Below are 21526 nucleotides of genomic sequence, written 5' to 3' on the forward strand. Positions count from 1 at the left end.
CCATCTTAGCACTCAAGGAGTTAATTTCTTCTATAGCATGTACCTTCTTACTAGTAGGTGACCTTTCAGTGTGCCACTGAGAGTAGTTCATCATGATATTATCTAGGAGTTTTTTGGCTTCTCCTAACGTGACTTCCATGAACGTTCCACCTGAGGCAGAGTCCAAGATATTTCTAGAAGCAAAACTCAAGCCAGCGTAGAAGATTTGTATAATCATCCAAAGTCTCAAGCCATGAGCGGGACAATTTCTAATCATCAATTTCATTCTCTCCCAAGATTGTGCAACATGTTCATGATCAAGTTGCTTAAAATTCATGATATCATTATGGAGAGAGATAATATTAGCCGGCGGAAAATACTTGGATATATAAGCATATTTGCACTTATCCCAAGAATCAATACTATTTTTGGGCAAAGACGAAAACCAAGTTTTTGCTTGACTTCGCAACGAGAAAGGAAAAAAGCTTCAATTTAATCACATCATTATCCACATCTTTCTTCTTTTGCATATCGCAAAGCTCTATGAAGATATTAAGATGGGATGCGGCATCTTCACTAGGAAGGCCGGAAAATTTCTCTTTCATAACAAGATTCAGCAAAGCGGCATTGATTTCGTATGAATCCGCACTAGTGGCGGGAGCAATCGGAGTACTAATAAAATCATTATTATTAGTATTCGAGAAGTCACAAAGTTTGATGTTTTTAGTCATGGTGACTTCAGCAACCAAGCAAGCACACAAGCGAACAAAGAGCAAGCGAGATAAAAGGGCAAACGAAAAAGGCAAACGAAAAAGGCAAACAAAGAAAAGGGCAAATCTTTTTTTAAATTTTTGTGAAGTAGACCCGGGGGCCATAGTGCAATGAAGTAAAAGAAAAGGGCGGAAAGTGCAATGAAGTAAAAGAGTAAGGCTGAAAATATGGTGTGAAGTAGACCCGGGGGCCATAGTGTTCACTAGAGGCTTCTCTCAAAATAGCAAATAATACGGTGGGTGAACAAATTATTGTCGAGCAATTGATAGAACCGCGTAAAGTCATGACGATATCTAAGGCAATGATCATACATATAGGCATCACGTCCGAGAAAAGTAGACCGATACTTTCTGCATCTACTACTATTACTCCACACATCGACCACTATCCAGCATGCATCTAGTGTATTGAGTTCATGACGAACAGAGTAACACCTTAAGCAAGATGACATGATCTAGAGGGATAAAATCAAACCAATGATGAAAACCCCATCTTTTTACGCTTGATGGCAACAACACGATGTGTGCCTCGCTACCCCTTCTGTCACTGGGTGAGGTCACCGCACGGTATGAACCCAAAACCAAGCACTTCTCCCATTGCAAGAATCATAGATCAAGCTGGCCAAACAAAACCCACAACTCGAAGAGAATTACAAGGATATGAAATCATGCATATAAGAGATCAGAAGAAACTCAAATAAGATTCATAGATAATCTGATCATAAATCCACCATTCATCGGATCTCGACAAACACACCTCAAAAGAAGATTACATCGGATAGATCTCCATGAAGATCATGGAGAACTTTGTATTGAAGATCCAAGAGAGAGAAGAAGCCATCTAGCTACTAGCTATGGACCCGTAGGTCTATGGTGAACTACTCACGCATCATCGGAGAGGTCATGGTGTTGATGAAGAAGCCCTCCGTATCTGAATCCCCCCTCTGGCAAGGCACCAGAACGTGCCCCAGATGGGATCTTGTGGAGACAGAAGCTTGCGGCGGCGGAAAAGTACTTACGATGATCTCTTGATTTTTTCTGGAATTTTTGGGAATATATAGGCGAAAGACCTAGGGCAGAGGTGGTCCAGGGAGCCCACAAGCCTGGGAGGCACGGGCCCCCCTGGCCGCGGCTAGGGGGCTTGTGGGGTCTCTGGTGGCCCCCTACCTTGGTTCTCAAGTTCCCCGATCTTCTTCTATTTCAGAAAAAATCTTTTTGGAAGTTTCATTCCGTTTGGACTCCGTTTTAAATCCTCCTCTAAAAAGGGTCAAAAACATGGAAAAAACAGGAACTCGCACTTGGCACTGAGTTAATAAGTTAGTCCCAAAAAAGATATAAAAGGCATACAAAACATCCATAATTTGACAAGATAATAGCATGAAACCATCAAAAATTATAGATACACTGGAGACGTATCATCCACCTGCACGCTGCCCTCACTATCATTAGACTCATCCTTGCCATCAAGAGAATAGCCACCCGTACGCTCGGTCCAATCCGGCACCTCGGTCTGATCCGGCCAGGCACCCCATCCGGACGTCTCCACGTCGGTCGAAGCCTCTGTGGCAGGAGTCTCCTGGGACGTAGCCTCAGGAACCGGAGTCTCGTGGGTCGAACGCACCTCGACCCGAGGCTGATACTGGACCAGAGTCTCATGGGACAAATTCCCGTCCACCCGAGGCTCCTGGACCGAAGTCCCCGTAGCCTCCTCCGCAAACGGGTCCACCATAGTAGTCATTTTCTCGGGTGAATGAGCTGGTGGCGGTGGCGAGGACGGTGCAGCAGTCCGCCTACATCTTCCGTGGCCACCACCTCTCCCTGTACCCTTCCCCTTCTTCCCTACCCAACCAGCACCTCTCCCAGTGGGCAATGCCGTTGACGAAGAAGCACCTGCGGGTGGTGTCGACAGACTGACTGCCAAGGCTCTACGGAGAGATAGGGGTGGAATGGAAGTACCACCCCTCGTGCGGGCCGCCGAAGAAGAACCCGTCAAGCGATCTGGACCCGCGCCCACCATCTTTCAACACCTGCTGACCTGCCATGATAAAGATTAAAAGAAATTAGTACAACATAAAAAATTGAATAACTGACATGAATAATAATATGTACATATATAATTTAAGTTGGGATGCATACAAACTAATAATCATCATCAATAAATGCATCATCATCATCACTATCACGCATGTCTTCATGAATGACGTGCTCATCAGGTTCAACTGCATGAAGTTGTGGAAGGCCTTTCTATAATCGGTCAAGCATTGACAGGTCATCTGCATCAGTAACCTGTTCTAGTTCCAGCTCTGCTGGTTTCGGCTCAGGGGTGAAGTCGGATTCATTGTCGCTGTCTACTTCCATGTTCTAGGGTGAAGCACAGCGGTTCTTGAAACGTTTCTTACAAAGACGTGTTTCTTGGAAGAATTCTCCATCATATGTGTCTGTGTTAATGTGAGGTTCATAATCCTGTTCATTTGGGGAGTTGGTCTAACACGTGGCGGCACTTCATAAACAACATACCAACCTTCCAGATTGTTATCAGTTTGGCATGCCCATGGTAGATAGAAAACTTGGGTCGCCTGTTGAGCCGTAATATAGACATCGGGAACATCTAAATGGGTGTTTGGATTGATTTCGACTGGTCCTATATGTTCATGAGTCCTTCTAGTCTCCTTCGGCTGGAACCAATAACATTTGAAGACTACGGCGTTCGGTGGGTTTTCACCATAGAATTGAAGTTCATAAATTGCTTCAACTCTTCCATAATACTAGATACCACCTTCGCCGATAGCAGGGACACAACAATTTGTAGATTTCCGGTAAGGCGTAGATAGCTCTTTGCCAAAGGTACGAAAGAGATACCCGTTGATGTTGTATTTCTCAAATGAACGAACCTTATAGTCAAAACCATTAGCGGCTTGTCTCAATTCGGTGTCCATAGACTCTGAACTAGCCTACAAGTTTAATACAAAACGATTGTTGGATTAGCCGCAAGTTAGACCAAGAAATGAAATGGTTCATTATTGATAATTACCGTTTGTTTGAACCAAGAGATGAAACCGGGATAGCCGCCTTCATGATTTTCCAGAAGCTCATACTCTTCGACGGAATCATTTTGGATCACCGCTCCATCCGAGAATTTGGCGACGTATCGGTTGTATGAAATATCTGGGAATAAGAGAAGTTCAAAGGAATTAGAAGTTACGTAAAAATGTGTCGAGAACTTAGTCGATGTATGGCCGCACTTCTGTTAGGTTGTTGAAGATATACAACGCAAGTTCCGCCATTCTTCGCCATCCAACGTTATTGGTGAAAAGACCTCGATGACGCCTAGAGGGGGGGTGAATAGGCTATTTAAAAACTTCTTCGGATTTGGCTTGAACCTAATGCGGAAATAAACTAAGAGGGTACTTGTCAAGCACAAATCCTAAATGCACTAGGCACTGCAACGTGTATCAACAACACGATCTACCAAGATGGACACAATACAGTTACTAACAAGCACAAGTAAGTTACACAAACTTACTTGAGCTATATCACACGACAAGTAGGTGAACAACACAAGATACTACATCACACTATATCAACACGATATATCAAGGGCTGCAAGTATGATCGTGTGGATATAGAGGGTATGCTTGAATGATTATTCTTGTACAAGAAATAGCAAACACAATATAATGAGCACAACCAATATGCAATGTATGTATGCTCAAGTAACACAAGTAAACCACAAGTAAGGAGTTAGGGTTAAGGATAACCAAGGTCACTGAGACGAAGATGTATCCCGATGTTCACTTCCTTTGAGGGAAGCTAGTCACCGTTAGAGAGGTGGATGTTACCACGAAGGCACACCAACGCCACGAAGGCTCACCCTATTCTCCCTTTGAGATAACACCACGAAGGCGTTTCTCAACCACTAGTGGTAAGCCTTTGAGGTGGCTTCCAAACCCTCACAAACTTTTCCGGGGGAAATCACACGGATTGATTCCTCTCCGAAGAACTCCTACCGCCTAGGAGTCTCCAACCTCCAAGAGTAACAAGATCACGGAGAATGCTCAAAACTTGCTCAAATCACAAATAGCTTGGGTTGAGAGAAGGAGAGGGAGACGATCTATCTTTTGATTGGAACAACTCTCAAAGGGGCTCACAAATGCTCTTGGGATCTAAGATTTGGAGTGAGCAAATGTGTGTGAGGTGGAAATGTGTTCTTATGAGGATAAGGCTGTGTTGGGCAACCCTCTCACGAAGTGGGAGGGGGGTATTTATAGTGGGGAGAGAAAAAGAGCCGTTGGGGACACTTTAAGTCACACAGGGTCCGGACGTCCGATAGTTGTCGAAAATCCGGGCGTCCGCGAGGGGTCGGTCGTCCGAGGCCTCTAGATACGACTAAAACTATTTTGAATTAAACAGCGACCGGACATCCGACAGGGGTCGGTCGTCCGAGGCCTGTAGATACGACTGAACCTATGTTGAATTTATCAGCCACCGGACGTCCGGAGAGGACCGGAAATCCGAGTTATATAGCTCAACTTCTACTGGTGGTAGGTTCCAGATTTCCGATGGGTGTCGGACGTCCGGCGCTCGGACGTCCGGAGGGAGCCGGATTTCCGAGATATAGAACTCAACTTCTACTCGTGCAGGCTTCCGGATTTTCGAAGCTGGTCGGATATCCGGGCCTCGGACGTCCGGAGGAGGCCGGATGTCCGGGCCTCGAACGTCCGGAGGAGGCCGGATGTCCGGGCCTCGGACGTCCGGAGGAGGCCGGATGTCCGAGGCACTGGTCCTATTTTCTGATAACAGCAGAGCAGTGGAGATGTGGTATGAGCAGAACAATGGAGATGTAGTTTGAGCAAGTTCATCACAAAACCTGTGATCTCCTCTTAATAGTGCGGGATCCCTAAAGACTCAAGAATCATAAAAGGGGTACTGATGATCCATACTTGAGTGTATACTTTTATTCGCTGATCATCACTCCGCTCAACTAATGTCAAAGGGACTGATACCTTTGAGTTAGCCCTTTCACTTGAGCTTGATGTTGTTGTTCCTTCTTGGCTCAAGTTGAAAGCACAACATGATGAAGTCTTCAAGTAGCTCTCCCATACTCAATGTGGAAAGCCTAGCTTATGTATTCATCTTCATTTGTCCACCATGTGAACATCCACAAGAATCAAGCATGTAGTGCTCAGGAATTCTTATCTTGATCTTGTCCTTGTTAGCACATGAGGTTGTCCTTATCAACACAAGATCATTGACAATAGTTTCAATGATATATTCGTGCTGATCCGCTTGAACTTGCACACCACAATCTTGATGACGATCACCACTTGATGTCATCCTTCATGGGTTGTATGAGATCTTCCTTTTGACGCAAGCCCAATGGAAGCACACCTAACCCCCACATAGGAGTCTCACAAAGACCATGGGTTAGTACACAAACACGTAATGGACAATGCTTACCATACCATGGGATCACTTGATCCCTCTCGGTACATCTTATACGCTTTGTGTGTTGATCATCTTGATTTACTCTTTGTCTGAGATCTTGATCAACCTAGTGTTTCTATGACCATTCTTTGGATAATACCTTGAATAACGTCTTGGTCATCATATAGACTCCTTGAACCCAACAGATGGATTTCAAGAAGTGCCTATGGACAAATCCTATAAATATAACTTAAGGCAACCATTAGTCCATAGGAATTGTCATCAATTTCCAAAACCACATATGGAGATATATGCTCTAACAATTGGTTTTGAAGCACCGGCTGGTGTGAGCTTCCCTTTGAATAGGCTGAGGTTGGATCCACTTTTTTTAGGGTCTGCATCATTGTACCGAGGCTTAGGATTATGCAAATGATGATTTCTGGCTTCATAGTATGCTTTCGCAAAGTTTGCCACCTCCTCAGTAATGAATGCCTCAGCCATCGATGCTTCAATTCTACGCTTATTTTTACATTTAGCTCGAAACATCTTCTGCATCCTCTCAGTTGCATAGCACCAACGATTTTGCACGGGCCCACCCAATCTTGCCTTGGTTGATAGATGTAAAATCAAATGCTGCATTGGATTAAAGAAGCCCGGCGGAAAGATCTTCTCTAACTTGCACAACAACTCCGGTGCAAACTCCTCCATGTCATCTACCACGCTAGGCGACAATTCTTTTGCACAAAGAAAATGGAAGAAATAGCTCAACTCCTCTAGTACTAGCCATTCATCCTCAGGAATAAAGCCATGTAACATCACCGGCATTATCCGCTCAATCCATATGTGCCAATCATGACTCTTGAGACCAAAGATTTTTAATTTTTCAAGACTCGCTCCCCTCTTTAGATTCGTTGCATACCCATCGGGGAACATCAAGTGCATTTTGACCCACAAGATAATTTCCCACATAGGTGTCCTTCCAAGGTTGAACCAGGCCTTTGGCTTCGACCACTTCTGCTTTCCTTTGCCTTCTCGCATGTTTTGTAATGGTCTATGACATAGTGTCTCTTGATCGACTCTAGCCTTAGTATTATCCTTTTTCTTCCCATCTATGTCGAATAATGTACCAAAAATAGCCTCTCCGGTATTCTTTTCAGTGTGCATCATGTTGATATTGTGTGGAAGAAGGAGGTCTTTGAAGTAAGGCAGATCCCACAAGCATGGCTTGTGATTCTAGGCGTGTTTTGAATTATACCCCTTGAAATACCTTGGACGCTCTGAATCAGGCTCGAGGGAATTAACTGATCCAGGATATGTACGTTGGCCTATCAACGCAGGTGGTGCCAAGTTTTTGACAACTTTACCTTTGGTAAAGTTCTTCTTGTCTTTTCGGAACTGATGGTCAGGATCCAGGAACTGTCTATGCAAGTCAAAGCAAGAATACTTCCGACCCTCCTGCAACCAATGAAACCGAAGAGCTGCCTTGCATGTGGGGCACGAGAACCTTCCATGCACACACCATCCAGAGAATAGCGCATACGCCGGCAAGTCATGCATAGAGTACATGGACCACACATGCATTTTGAAGTTTTCTTTTCTAGCGGCATCGTATGTCTTGACCCCATTATCCTAAGCTTCTTGCAATTCATCCTTAAGCGGCTGCATGTACACATTCATATTCTTCCCCGGATAATTGGGCCATGGAATTATCAACGTCGGAAATATGTTCTTTCTTTGCATAATCTGCCCAGGGGGAGATTGAGTGGAATGACAAATACAGGCCAACAACTGTATTGGGTTGTCTTCATGCCGAAGGGATTAAAACCATCAGTGGCGATGCAGACTCAAGGATTCCTTGGATCTTCCACTTTATCCCGATGCAATCTATTGAACTCTTTCCACGCTTCCCCATCCGACGTGTGTACCGCCATATTATTCCCATCTGCATCTAGTTCGGTTCTTTTGCCCAATTTGTTTCATGTCATTTGTCTCACTGTCTCTTCGACCATGAAAAGACGTTGAAGCCTTGGTATGATTGGCATATATCGAAGAACATTAACTGCAATTTTGGTCTGCCTCTTCTCACCCATACCGTTGTCTACCACAAGATACCTGCAAGACTTGCAAATGGGACAATAGTCCAAGTGTGCATACTCCTTCCTAAATAAGGCACATCCATTCTAACAGGCATCTATATTCTCATAGGGCATCTTAAGTACACGAAGTATTTTGTCCGACTGGTACAGGTTTGCAGGCATGACATGGCCTTTGCGTAGAAAGCATCCAAATAGTGTCATCATCGCGTCCTAGCATTCTCTTCCCAAGTTGAATTGAGCCTTCAGAGCCATTACTTGTGCAATGGCATCTAGCTGAAAAAGCTCAGTGTGCTCGTGGAGAGGAAGTTTTGAAGACTCCAACATTTCATAGAAGGCCTTTGCAGATTCCTCCATCTCATCTTCCGAATACCGAGCATCATCAAAGTCTTCGATCCTGGTACCATGCTCGTAGGTGCGACGACGAACCACCTCAGCTCTGGTGCGTTGTATAGACTCACCATGAAATGTCCACACCGTATAATTAGGCTTAAAACCCCTCCTCTGCAGGTGTTTAATCATTACAGACTCTGTCCTCTTTTTATAGTTGTCGCATCCAGGACAAGGGCACCAGTTTGTTTCCTGGCCATTTGCAAATGCGGCTTTCACAAACTCCTTGGTTTATAGAAACCATTCTTTCGTCATCTCTTTCTGACTAGGGTGATTGGTGTACATCCACGCACGATCACTCATCTTTCCTAGCTACTAAACACACAAGAAATATATTTATATATAATTCAGCATATATATTCATTAGTTAATCAAGTTTGCCAGTTTTATTATGTCCATGCAACCTACACGCTAATAGGAAAAGATAGGTCCTAATCCCACCCGAGTATGTGTAGATTGGGTTTGTTTTCCCATGCTCTTCTCCGGATCCAACGCAAAATTTCTACAGCACCTCCCCGCTATTCTCCTGATACACGTCTCCGCAATAAACAGAGAATATGTGTATCCGGAGAACAACAGGGAGGCACTGACGAAATTATGCATCGGATCGGGAACAAAGCATATGGGAAAACGAACCCAATCTACACATACTCGGGCTGTTAGTTGCTCGATCCATTATTCCGGAGAATGGTGTCTTGGTCATCTTGCCCATGAGGCACGGCTCGCATGTATCAAATGATTCAAAATCAAGAGACTCCAAAAGTCCATCAGTATGGAGTTTCTTCATGCGCTTTACGCTGATATGACCAAGGCGGCAGTGCCACAAGTATGTGGGACTATCATTATCAACCTTACATCTTTTAGCACTCACACTATGAATATGTGTATCATCACGATCGAGATTCATTAGTAATAAACCATTTACCAGCGAAGCATGACCATAAAACATACCACTCATATAAATAGAACAACCATTATTCTCTGATTTAAATGAGTAGCCATCTTGCATCAAGCGAGATCCCGATACAATGTTCATGCTTAAAGATGGTACTAAATAACAATTATTAAGGTTTATAACTAATCCCGAAGGTAGATGTAGAGGTAGCATGCCGACGGCGACCACATCGACCTTGGAACCATTCTCGACGCGCATCGTCACCTCGTCCTTAGCCAGCCTACGCTTGTTCCGTAGTTCCTGCTTAGAGTTGCAAATGTGAGCAACAACACCGATATCAAATAACCAGGAGATACTACGAGCACTGTTCAGGTACACATCAATAACAAGTATATCACATATACCTTTGACATTGCCGGCCTCCATGTCCGCTAAGTACTTGGAGCAATTCTGCTTCCAGTGACCGGTTCCCTTGCAGTAATAGCACTCAGTGTGAGGCTTGGGTCCTTTCTTCTTCTTCCCGGCAACTGGCTTACCGGGCGCGGCAACTTCTTTGTCGTCTTTCTTGAAGCTTTTCTTACCCTTGCCCTTCTTAAAACTAGTGGTCTTATTGACCATCAACACTTGATGCTCTTTCTTGATTTCTACCTTCGCAGATTTCAACATTGAATACAACTCGGGAATAGTCTTTTCCATACCTTGCATGTTGTAATTCATCACAAAGCCTTTATAGCTAGGTGGAAGCGACTGGAGGATTCTGTCAATGACAGCATCATCCGGAAGTTCAACACCCAGCTGAGTCAAGCGGTTGTGCAACCCAGACAATCTGAGTATGTGCTCATTGCAGAACTATTCTCCTCCATCTTACAGCTAAAGAACTTGTTGGAGACTTCATATCTATCAACCCAGGCATGAGCTTGAAAAACAAGTTTCAGCTCCTCTAACATCTCATATGCTCTGTGATGCTCAAAACGCCTTTGGAGCCCCGGTTCTAAACTGTAAAGCCTGTCGCACTGAACGAGAGACTAGTCATCACTCCGCGAATGCTAGGCGTTCATAACGTCCTGGTCTACAGCGGGAACAGGAGGATCACCTAGCGGTGCAGTAAGGACATATGCCTTCTTGGCAGCATTGAGGATGAGCTTTAAGTTACGAGCCCAATCCGCATAGTTGCTCCCATCATCTTTCAGCTTGGTTTTCTCTAGGAACGCGTTGAAGTTGAATGAGACATTTGCATTGGCCATTGGATCTACAATATTTGTAAAGACACTTCTAAACTAAGTTCATGATAATTAAGTTCATCTAATCAAATTACTAATGAACTCCCACATAGATCGACATCCCTCTAGTCATCCAAGTGACACCTGATCCACATCGACTAGCCCGTGTCCTATCATCATGTGAGATGGACTAGTCATCAATGGTGAGCATCTCTATGCTGATCATATCAACCATACGACTCATGTTCGACCTTTTGGTCTCCTGTAATCGAGGCCATGTCTGTACATGCTAGGTTCGTCGAGTCAACCAAAGTGTTTTGCGTGTGTAAACTGGCTTACACCCGTTGTATGCGAACGTTAGAATCTATCACACCCGATCAACACGTGGTGCTTCAAAGCAACGAACCTTCGCAACGGTGCACACTTAGGGGAATACATATCTCAAAATTTTAATGAGGGATCATTTTATCTTTGCTACCGTCGTTCTAAGCAATAAGATGTAAAACATGATAAACATCACATGCAATCATATAGTGACATGATATGGCCAATATCATCTTGCTCCTTTGATCACCATCTTCGGGGCACCATGATCATCATCGTCACTGGCATGACACCATGATCTCCATCATCATGATTGTAACGCCCCGGACACACCCGCCGGCGGTCGTTACTCCTGGCGGGATCTAGACTGGCCCCACATATCAATACTAGTCTTTTCTGCGCACTTTGTCCTCACTCATGCGCACCCGGGATCAACTTCCCGGTCGGTCGCCCATCCTAGAACTACTCCAAGCCAAGAACGTTTAACCTGGGAGTTCTGTTCGAATGGGCTCCCGGAAAAGAAGGAATTCCTTATTTATATGAGTAGTCTATCATCCCTAATAAGCCAGGCTATCACACACACCACCACTCAGAGGAACCGACGTCCTCGTCGGGCCACAAGAGCGTTCCTTCTTGGTACAAACGTCTATGCATCCAGTCCAGTACATGTACCATGTCGTGTGCCACGACGGGTCACAAACGTCATGAACAACATGACCGCACACCTGTGCGCAAACATCCGTGTAACCGCGAGGGTTGGCTCTGATACCAAACTTATAACGCCCCGAACACACCCGCCAGCGGTCGTTACTCCTGGCGGGATCTAGACTGGCCCCACATATCAATACTAGTATTTTCTGCGCACTTTGTCCTCACTCATGCGCACCCGGGATCAACTTCCCGGTCGGTCACCCATCCTAGAACTACTTCAATCCAAGCACGCTTAACCTGGGAGTTCTGTTCGAATGGGCTCCCGGAAAAGAAGGAATTCCTTATTGATATGAGTAGTCTATCATCCCTAATAAGCCAGGCTATCACAATGATCTCCATCATTGTGTCGTCACGAAGTCGTCTCGCCAACTATTACTTCTACTACTATAGTTAACCGTTAGCGATAAAGTAAAGTAATAAACATGGCGTTGCATCTCATACAATAAATTAAGACAACTCCTATGGCTCCTGCCGGTTGTCATACTCATCGACATGCAAGTCGTGAATCCTATTACAAGAACATGATCAATCTCATACATCACATATGTAACATCACATCCTTTTGGCCATATCGCATCACATAGCATACCCTGCAAAAACAAGTTAGACGTCCTCTAATTGCTGTTGCAAGTTTTACGTGGCTGGTTAGGGTTTCTAGCAAGAACGTTTCTTACCTACGTGACATCCACAATGTTGATATGACAATGCTATTTACCCTTCATAAGGACCCTCTTCATCGAATCCTATCCGACTAAAGTGGGAGAGACAGACACCTACTAGCCACCTTATGCACCAAGTGCATGTCAGGCGGTGGAACCAGTCTCACGTAAGAGTACGTGTAAAGTCGGTCCGGGCCGCTTCATCCCACGATGTCATCGAATCAAGATAAGAATAGTAACGACAAGCAAATTGACAAATCAACGCCCACAACTTTTGTGTTCTACTCGTGCATAGAATCTACACATAGAACCTTGGCTCAGATGCCACTATTGGGGATCGTAGTAATTTCAAAAAAATTCCTACGCCATGCAAGGATCTATCTATGGAGAAACCAAAAATGAGAGAGGTTGTAAAGCATCTTCATACCTTTGAAGATCACTAACCGGGAGCGTTACTATGAACGCGGTTGATGGAGTCGTACTCGTAGCGATTCACATCGCGGTGGATTCCGATCTATGTGTCGAATCACGGCACCTCCGTGTTCAACACACGTACAGCCCGGTGACGTCTCATCCTTCTTGATCCGGCAAGGAGAGAGGGGAAGTTGAGGGAGAGCTCCGGTAGCACGACGGCGTGGTGGCGGTGGAGCTATGTGGTTCTCCGGCAATGCTTCGCCAAGCCTTGCGGAGGACGAGGAGTAGGGCTGCGCCGTGGAGAGATGAATTGTGTGTCTCCAAAAGGCCAAAACCCTCCACTATATATAGGAGGAGGAGAGGGAGGCTGCCTTGGCCCCTCCTCCAAGGAGGAGGAGCTTCAGCCGAAGCTAGGGAGGAGTCCACCTCCCACAAGGGAGGTTGACTACCTTGGTAGGACTCTTCCTCCTTTTCCTTTTAAGCCTTTTGTCTTATGTCCTCTATCCCTATGCGCATGGGCCTTTAGGGAAGGCCTTGGCCAGCCCAATAAGGGCTGGTCCACCTCCTCTAACAGCCCATGCATCTCTTTGGTCGTCACACCCCTCCCGAGGGTCCTCCGGCACCCTCTCGGCACTCCCGGTACACTACTGATGAGCACGAAACCTTTCCGATGACCAAAACAGGACTTCCTATATATCAATCTTTACCTCCGGACCATTTCGGAGCTCCTCGTGACGTCCGGGATCTCATCCGAGACTTCGAATAACCTTCGGTAACCACATACCATTCCCTTTACAACTCTAGCATCATCGGACCTTAAGTGTGTAGACCCTACGGGTTCGGGAGACATGCAGACATGACCGAGACATCTCTCCAGCCAATGTCTAGCAGACATGACCTAGCGGCTCATTATGATGATGGATTACCGAGTGGGCCCAGAGATACCTCTCCGTCACACGGAGTGAAAAATCCAGGTCTCGATTCGTACAACCCAACAGACACTTTCGGAGAAACCCGTAGTGCACCTTTATGATCACCTAGTTACGTTGTGACGTTTGGTACACCCAAAGCACTCCTACGGTATCCGGGAGTTACACAATATCACGGTCTAAGGAAATGGTACTTGATATTAGAAAAGCTTTAGCAGACTAACAATACGATCTAGTGCTACGCTTAGGATTGGGTCTTGTCCATCACATCATTCCCCAATGATGTGATCCTGTTATCAACGACATCCAGTGTCCATGATCAGGAAACCATGATCATCTGTTGATCAACGAGCTAGCCAACTAGAGGCTCACTAGGGACACATTGTGATCTATATATTCACACATGTATTACGGTTCCGGTTAATACAATTATAGCACGGATAACAGACAATTATCATGAACTGGAAATATATTAATAACAACTTTATTATTGCCTCTAGGGCATATTTCCAACAATGCCCTTGTGAAAGGACTTAGTGTTGAAGCCATCGCAACTATGTGGCAACTCAAAGGGGTTGATCGGGAACGAGAGACGAGTTTACCCAAGTTCGGTCCCTCTGGTAGAGGTAAAGGCTATGTCCTGCTTTATGTGTATTGATGAGGAAATAGATTACAAGGGTGCGATTTCGCCTGACCTAGATTTCGATTGATTGTAACTTAAGCCTACCATCCCTAGAGACTTGCCTTTATATACAGGTCGAGGCACTAGGTTTACGAGAGTACGGATACGCTATGATTCGTGACCCGGTATGTCTCTAACTCGCCTTGCTCCTTAAGCAAGGAAACCTCCAGCGATCCTTCTCCCTGGTGGGCCAAGAGTCGACATCCTCATGTCTTCGGTCATAACCGGCTCTCGTTGATAACCTCCTCGTGCCTTGTGCTTCGTAGGTCAGGGCCCATCTTGAATATGAACATTAAGCCGCCATCATTTTGACCCGGCCTCTTAGGGAGGGTCATATGACGGGATAGTATCCCCAACACCTTTGTACCTCAATTCATTATACCAACCATGTCCTGCAAGCCCAGGCTTCACCTTGTTATACTTGCATGGAAGAGGAGGACAACGGCGAACGTGTACTAGTGCATGTGTCTATGCCAGGGAGGTCCCACACTACTGCCTTGACGAGATTCAACTTTTTCTTCAAAGAAAAATCACCCCCACTTTATTCAAAATATATAATAGATACATCGTCTATGAGGAGGGTTGCTATTTCATTTTGAAGAGGTATCTTAACCCAATCAAATTTGAAGAAAATCTAGCCAACCTTAAGAACAGGAAAATAACAAACAAAATGATAACAGTCATCAACAACCGCTGACGATACCCAACTGCGAGCCCTCGCTCATGGACTGGTCGAAGCATGCCAAGGAAAACACGCCGCCGATCCTCTGCAAAGCCCTGAAATCCGTCTCGCTGCTTGTGCCCTAGATGGTCCGGAAGCATTGGAACATTTGCATCTTCCATGACACAACCTCATCCATGAATACGCTTCTGGATAGGATAAAGGATGAGGCCTGCTCTTGGGCGGCTATCGGGGCACCCGGCCTCTGGCTTGTGATACCACAAACTTGGGACGTACACTAATCATGATGTAATCCGTGTCCTCGGACGATTGCAACTGAACACCTATCTTTTTAATGCAAAGAAATGCAAAGGTCTTTTTGCATTTTCTTAGGGAGAAAATGACGTCGCCACACCCATAGAAAATCCTCCATTTTTCATTATGTCAATGACCTCTAGATTGGCACAGTTAGGAATGAGATGATTGCTTCATGCCCTTTGCGCAAGAGTCACCCCGAATATGAGTGTCAAAACTTCAGTTGTCAAGACATGCGCACACTGGTCTATCTTCCCATTTCCCCTATAATGAATTTGTCTTTGTCATCTCCAAGGACTGCCCCAGAGTGCCCCTAAGCTGTTCATGATCAAAAGATACATCAACATTAAGTTTTACAAAATTCACAAGGGGTCGGATCCATCCCCCTCTTTTTATGGTCGCTCTTGGAGATGAAGCAATAACAAAATTAGTTGTAGCCGCGTGGATCCCATACAAATATGAGAGGCGCTCTGGTATAGTTTCCTCATGGACCATTTTCGTCTTTCCCGCCACAAATATTAGGTAGTAATGGCGATCAACTCTCGGGTATTCTGAATCTTCACAAAAGACAAACCATGGTCTAACATGAGAAGTAAGAACTCCATAACTACCTCACCAGCCCCTCATGATAATTTAGTCCAACCCCAGCCTTCTCCAAACCTCCATTTCTTTGTGACAGAGAAAAAACACATGCTTTGTACCTTCTGGATCAGAATAACAAGTAAGGCATTGAGGCGAGGTTTTTATATGTCTGTTGGCAAACATAACACAACATGAGAGTGTACCATGCAATCGTACGTCAAATAAAAATTGTCACCTTTGCGGACATGAAGCTTCCAAATCTTACACCAAATTAGTTTAAATATTGTTCTTCTAGTCCGTTAGAATGTTGAACTTTCACTCCATGTTGATGGTCCCACACCATAAAATAAGCTCACCAAACTGAAAACATGTCATTTTTTATATAACTCCAAGCGACTAAATCTTGTATATCATGTTGAAAGAGAGGAATGGCAATGACTCAATGCGCATCAATGGACCAAAAAGTTATCCCGCAAAACAATGGGTCATAAAGTTTGTCTAAGCAGATCCACATCCCAATATTTGACGAGCTTCGTCGTAATGTGCAATGCGGGAGCTATTTATCGCATTAAGCGGTTGAAGAAAGATAAATCGCTGAAGCGTTTGACTAATCGGATCGGCCAACTAGCGCATACAGAAATAGGAAAGTAGAAGAAAACGAGGGCAGAAGGTGATTCACACCTGGGTTGTCTTGATAACGTATAGAGCTGCTTGCCATTGTGCTACTCTTGTATTCGCGTTCATACAAGAGTCGCGCTCTACTTGAGGTAAAATACCAGAGGTTTTTTCATTTCTCCATTTTTTCTGTTTCCTTTTGTTTCTTTTAATTTTTTTCTCCATTCTATTTCATTATTTCTTGCATTTTGTTTATTTGTTTTTTGTTTTCCTGCATTTTGTTTCTTTGTTTTTTGTTTTCCTGTATTTTTTCCTTTCCTTTTTTTGTTTGGTTTTTTTTCTCCATCATTTTGTTTTTTCTTATGTTTGTTTCCGTTTTCACTCTACATTTCCGTATATGTCAAAATAAATTTTTAGTAAGTGATCAACATTTTTGTGTACACGTTCAACATTGTCCAAGCACTTATTCAATATTTTCTAAATACTTGCTCAACACTTTAATACTTATTTAGTATTTCTTCAATACATGTTCAACATTTTTTAAATACTTGTTCAACATTTTTAATGCTTATTTAACATTTTTAATACTTATTTAACATTTTTTATACTTATTTATCATTTTCAAATAGTTGTCCAACCTTTTTTAATACTTATTTAACATTTGCAAATACTTGTTCAACATTATTCAAATACTTTTTCAACATTTTAAAAATACTTCTTCAACATTTTTTTTCAAATACTTGATTAACATTTTTATATACATGATCAATAATTTTTAAAATATGACTTTAACATTTTTCATATACTTATTCAACAGTCTTCGAATACTTGTTCAGCATTTTTAAAATATTTCAATAGAGTGTTTTTTATAATATATACATTTAGAATATTTTAAAGTATAAACAAAAGTAAAAAATGCAAAAGAAGGAAATAGAAAACGTAAAAAAAGAGAGGTTATAGCCTGCCCATCTAGGTCCCCCCTTCAGCGCGGGGTTCCTCTCCTCTCGCTGAAGGTCAGACGTAGGGGACCCCAATGTGCAATGCCCTAGGAGGCAAGATACGTTCATCTCCTGATGGCTTCGCTCTAGAACTAATTTCAGCAAGGTGGACAAGCGTGGCTTTGACTCCTTTATCATTGCTACAGCCTGTAGTCCCTCTGGAAGCAAAGAAATGTGCGCGTCTTCAATAGAGTGCACCAAGTTAGAACGCCTGATCGTCTTTGAAAAACAAAGTCAGAACTCCTGTTCAGCTCCAGAACCAGATTCTCAGAGAGATTGCTGATTGGAAGGATGCAGGTGTTGAAGTAGGAGGTCTCCACCGGCTTGTGTGAGAGTAGGCTATGGTGTGCGTTCTTTGCTCGGATGTTTGCATCCGGTGCAACCCTCTTATAAATATCTTTGCTTTCTTCTATAAAGATATGGTATGTCATTAGCGTATTCTTAGAAAAAACTTGACAACCATAGTCAACTGTATATTATTTCGGTGCTTATTCAGGTTACAGACACAGGCTTTCTGTGTAACATCTACAAGGTGTAGACACTCAACCAACAAAAACAAACGGGCGAAACAAGGTTCTATCTCTTTCTGCGCCGCTGCATCTTATAGAGGTGCATATAGAACATACATAGCAGCCATATCAGTAACACAAATATGCAACAACACCACAATGATCCTTGTTGATCAGAGCATGGTCTCTCTTCTGGTAATAATGACCAGAAAAGAACTGGTAATGCAGGCACGATTATGCCAAGACAGCCTGCATGTTCACAGCTTCCATTCAGCAACCTAGAAAGCAGGTGACCGCAATCCGCAATCAACGGCAAAGACCAGAAGGATAGTTTCAAGCTGTTATGTACATGGTGCCAGAAGAGAGAGCAGAATGGTCACAGGGCAGGAGCTTTGCACCAAGAGACAGACGAAGCCAAGAGAGTTCTGGAGGGGAACCATCTAGTTCATGGCACTTCTCCAGCGAATAAGGATCAGATACTGGAGGCTCCAATAAACTGACAGGCGCTGTCGCCACCTTTCATATGGTGATTCACAACTCTAAGGAGCATCATGGTTCATATCCATGGAGGGTTCGTATGAGTTCCGATGCACGGAGTCCTGGTTCTGGGGAGAATGGCCGTTCCAAGCTCCGCTTCCACTTGGCGGGGAGTTTACAGGGCCATGTCCTGAACACTGAACCACATGATTTGAATGGGAATTTTGCTGCGAAGGACTGCTGAAAGCATTTGAGATGCTTGTGGTTCTTGTTTGGTCTGTTTGGCACAACTGAGAGTCAAGTGCAGCCGCCACATTTCCAAATGAGAAGTAGTTGGTTTGGACATTTGCAGAAGGAAGACCACATGCTGGCTGTGGAGTTAGATGTTGGGAAGACCCTGCCATGCCTCCTCTGCTCTCAATCTCATTCTGTGTAAAGAAGAGAAGCATCAAGGACTTGGGCCAGATATTAACATAACAATAGCAAGAGCTAAAGAAAAGAAAGGTGGAAATATCATCTTTTGAGCAAGGCCACAAGTTAATTCCTGTATTGGTACCAGCAGCTTTAGCATTTCAATAGGAAAATGAATGATTTTGTGATGTTTGTATATCTTACTTTGAACCAAAAAGAGATGCCAATTCTCCTAGTTAACACACATATGCTACATTTTGCATCCGACGCAGATATGCTACATTTTGCATCCGACACAGGGCATTGGATTAATATGTTACCTGGGTTTAAACATATTCAGAGAATTGGTTGAAACAAGTTGATATTTCAGTACAAAAAGAGGCAAGTTATTCATATGACCTGCAAGTAAGCAAGTACATCAGCAACAGACACTCCCAATGCTTCTTCATGCTGACCAGATATCCATAGATGGGCACACTCCTGCCAAAAATCCAAGGCAAGGTTGGATCAATTGAGCAAATTATTAGCTGACAGTATGTGCTGCTAGATTGAAGAACACGAAGTGATTATCTCAACAGATTCCACCTACAACTTACATAACGCTCAGACAAAGACCTAATTTACCACTCAGAACACTAAACTGGTCCCTGTCATCAAAAGGTTTGTGAAACCCAAATTGCATATATGATTATGTATGCAGAACATTGCAAACCCTTCACTCTTTAGAACTGATTGTGCGCACCGTGTTGAGCTTTGGGCTCTGCACTAGTCTCTTAACCCACTTGAAAACTAACATTACCACCACACTTCCCCGAAACGTGCCGCGACATCCAAAGAATCGTAGCCCTATTAGCAGCGCCAACCCAAGCAGCCCTTAGTCCAGAGAGATCACCGGATGGCACGCCCAACTGACGCTGTTGATACACTCTGTAATATGCTGTAGCTGTTCATTCTCCTATTCTCTTCAGCTCCCCAACAGTACATCACCGTCTTGGCGAAGTACCAAACCGTGCATTTTTCTTGTTGATTATCTCGTTTTCTCGCCGCACACCAAATTTCTACGAACAGGTGACACGCTCCACCCAAGAAGCCCCCAAATCCCAGCACCACACCAAGAATTCTCGACCAGATTCGGCAAAAGAAGCAAAATTCTCAATCGTAGACCACCAGGAATCACAAAGAACTCGAGGCGGGGCCCTATCACCCACTAATCCCCGCGTAACTGGCCATTGACCGGAGCCAAGAACTCGGCCAAGGCAGGATCACACGACGCGTCAACCGATCAAACGGGCAACCGACGGGAAACGGAGAGGGGGGGGGGGGGGGGGGGGTGAGTTGCGGACCATGGCGTGGCGCTCGCCGGCGATGAAGGAGGCCTTCTGGTTGGCGACGGCCTGCGCGTAGAGCTGCGAGAGCGCGTTGGCGGCGCCCCGGAACGTGTGGTGCACCTCCGCCTCCGCATCGTCCTCCGGAGCCCGCTTCTTCCCCGCGTGACGCGCCGCCTCCATCCGGAAGATGGCCGGGGTACGGGGTGGAGAACCTTCTGGAAGCTCTCCCCGGAGCAGAGGCGGAGGCGAAGGCGAAGGCGAAGGTGGAGAACTGGAGATGGAGGACGAGAGGAAGCGTCTGATGGCAGTGCGATGGTGTCACGTATGGTGGTGGTCCACGACTTCGCAGGCTCCCTGGACCGGGCGCCCCTATGTCTCGCTTATAGCGAGACGAAGGGCAGCGCGAGATGGACTAGCCTAGGTATCGCTGGAGTCCACAGCACTCTTTTCTTCTTCTTCTTCTTCTTTTTACTTTTTATATTCTTTTTATTTACACTTCCAAAATTATGAATATATATATTAAAAAATATACATTACATAATGTTCTGAATGTTTTTAATCATGAATTCGAAAAAGGTTTAATGTATTTTAAAAGCTGTTAATCAAGAGTTCTACTAAAATCAACAAGTATTTGAAAAATGTTGATCAAGCATTTGAAAAAGGTTAAATGTCTATATAAACATTGTTTATCATGTATTAAAAAATGTCAACATTGCATATGAAAAATATTAATCAAGCATTTGGAGAATGTAAATTGTGTGTACAAAATTATTAGTCATGTATTAAAAATGTTAATATTTTCCTTGAAAATATTAATTAAGAATATAAAAATAAATGGTATATGTGTATAGGAAAAATGTTAACCATCTATTAAAAATTCTTGTATTCAAAATGCTAATCAAGCATTCCGAAATGTAAGAAAATGTGTATGAAAAAAATGTTGATCATGTGTTTCAAAAAAGTTAAACTTGTATTTGCAAATGGTAAACATGTATTAGAAGAATGTATCTGATATATACCAAAAAAGTACAACATTTACAAGAAAAAATAGACATCCAAAAGATATAAGATTCCATAAAATATTAATCGTGTATTTAGAAAAATGGTAAACATGTATACAAAAAATATTTCATATTATAT

The 21526-nt window shown here is 43.9% G+C and overlaps 1 protein-coding gene across 1 annotated transcript; it reads right to left on the bottom strand.

The window, feature by feature from the left end:
* Window positions 1–18099: 18099 nt before the first annotated feature.
* LOC123439510 lies at window positions 18100–20727 on the bottom strand. The gene is made up of 3 exons (XM_045116223.1): window positions 20402–20727; window positions 19458–19538; window positions 18100–19075 (listed from the first exon to the last, which is right to left on the bottom strand). The coding sequence occupies exons 1-3, from the start codon at window positions 20564–20566 to the stop codon at window positions 18710–18712; spliced, it is 612 nt and encodes a 203-aa protein (XP_044972158.1). The 5' UTR covers window positions 20567–20727; the 3' UTR covers window positions 18100–18709.
* Window positions 20728–21526: the final 799 nt, after the last annotated feature.

Source organism: Hordeum vulgare, chromosome 3H (assembly GCF_904849725.1).
Source record: "Hordeum vulgare subsp. vulgare chromosome 3H, MorexV3_pseudomolecules_assembly, whole genome shotgun sequence".
Taxonomy (NCBI): domain Eukaryota; kingdom Viridiplantae; phylum Streptophyta; class Magnoliopsida; order Poales; family Poaceae; genus Hordeum; species Hordeum vulgare.